Here is a 1,967-nt window from a genome sequence, read left to right on the forward strand (position 1 = left end):
GGTCGGTAAACTCACAACTAATGGACTTGGTGAGCGTTGCAGCGGGGGAAGGACACATCTCAAATCATAGTTGAGATGTGGCAAAGTCATAACATGTAACCAAAATGTTTGTACCCTCATGATTTCCTGAAATAAAAAAAAAAAAGAAAAAAATTACATGAAATAAAATTTACCATTGTAGTTATTTTTAAATGTACAATTCAGTGGCATTAGTACATTCATAATGTGCAGCCATCATAATTTTATGTAACCATTAGCACTGTTTTCAGAACTTTTTTGATCATCTGAAACTGAAACTCTGTACCCATTAAACAATAACTCCTCAGTCCTCCCTCCTCCTGCCCTTGGTAACTCCTGTTCTACTTTTTTTCTCTGTGAATTTGCCTATTCTATGTACTTCATATAAGTGAAATCATGTAATGTTTGTCCTTTTGTGTCTGGTTTATTTCATTTAGTACAATGTTTTCAAGGTTCCTCCATGTTGTAGCATGTACAGGTTGAGTATCCCTTATCCAAATGCTTGGGAACAGAAGTGTTTTGGATTTCGAATTTTGGAGTTTTTGCAAATACTTAACCAGCTCAGCATCCCTAATCCAAAAATCTGAAATCAGAAATGCTGCAATGAGCGTTTCCTTTGAGAATCATCATGGTGCTCAAATAGTTTCAGATTTTGGAGCATTTTGGATTTCAGATTTTCAGAGTAGAGATGTTGAACCTGTATCAGAATTTTATTCCTTTTTATGGTGAATAATGTTCCATTGTATGTATATACTACATTTTGTTCATCCATTCATTTGTTAATGGACACTTAGCTGTTTCTACATTTTGGCTGTTGTAAATAGTGCTGCTATGAACATTGGTGTATAAGTATCTGCTAGAGTCTCTGTTTTCAGTTCTTTTGGTTGTATACCTAGGAATGGAATTGCTGAACCATATGGTAATTCTATGTTTAACTTTTGAGGAGCTTCCAAACTGTTTTCGTAGTGGCAGCACCATTTTACATACCCATCTGCAATATGCAGGATTCCACTTTCTCCACATCCTCACCAACACTTATTTTTCTGGTTTTTTGGGGGGAGTGGGGAGGAGTTTGTTTTGATTTTTAAGAATGGCCATCATAATGGGTGTGAGGTGATACCTCATGATTTTGATTTTCATTTCCCTAATGACTGATGATGTTGAACATCTTTTTGCTTGCTTATTGGCCATTTTTCCATCTTTGAAGAAATGTCTCTTCAGGCCCTTTGCCCATTTTTGAATTGGGTTATCTTTTTGTTGTTGAGTTGCGTGTAACACCTTTTTAAAAGTAAAAGCTACACTGTAATAATCCAGACTATGTTTCTCCCTTCTCAGGATTCCTACAGGAAGCAAGTAGTAATTGATGGAGAAACTTGTCTCTTGGATATTCTCGACACAGCAGGTCAAGAGGAGTACAGTGCAATGAGGGACCAGTACATGAGGACTGGGGAGGGCTTTCTTTGTGTATTTGCCATAAATAATACTAAATCATTTGAAGATATTCACCATTATAGGTGGGTTTAAGCTGAGTATAATAAATTGACATTGAGGAGTAATTATAGTTTTCATTTATTGAGTCTTTGCTAACCACCATGCATGTATTATCTAATTTCAATTTTTAAATAATTTTTGTGAGGTAGGTAATATCCACATTTTAGAAATGAAATTCATGGGGAATAGAGCAGTGGAGTAACTTGTTCCAGATTGCATAGACAGTGGTGGTACTGGGATTGAAACCTAGACCCATTTGACTCCAAAACCTTCTGTACTCTTAACCACACTACACTAGAGAAGCAAGACTGTAAACTTTTTAGATGCATCATAAAAATGAAAGCTGTAAACAAAAATATGCAAAGGTAATTTGAGACGGTATCACTTGAATAGTCTTAAGAATAATCACATAATACTTAGTAGAGGATTTCTTGGATTGGATAAACAACTCTGAAGTT

At 35.5% G+C, this 1,967-nt stretch overlaps 1 protein-coding gene across 1 annotated transcript in view; it reads left to right on the top strand.

Annotated features, from left to right (window-relative positions):
• The window catches only part of KRAS (Kirsten rat sarcoma viral oncogene homolog), a 50,239-nt gene that overhangs the window by 24,251 nt on the left and 24,021 nt on the right, over window positions 1-1,967 (top strand). Inside the window, exon 2 of the mRNA XM_012640966.1 lies at window positions 1,354-1,532. Coding sequence (XP_012496420.1) covers window positions 1,354-1,532 — 179 coding nt within the window. The remainder of the gene's footprint in view (window positions 1-1,353; window positions 1,533-1,967) is intronic.

Source organism: Propithecus coquereli, unplaced genomic scaffold, assembly GCF_000956105.1.
Source record: "Propithecus coquereli isolate 6110/MARCELLA unplaced genomic scaffold, Pcoq_1.0 Scaffold16, whole genome shotgun sequence".
Classification (NCBI taxonomy): Eukaryota; Metazoa; Chordata; class Mammalia; order Primates; family Indriidae; genus Propithecus; species Propithecus coquereli.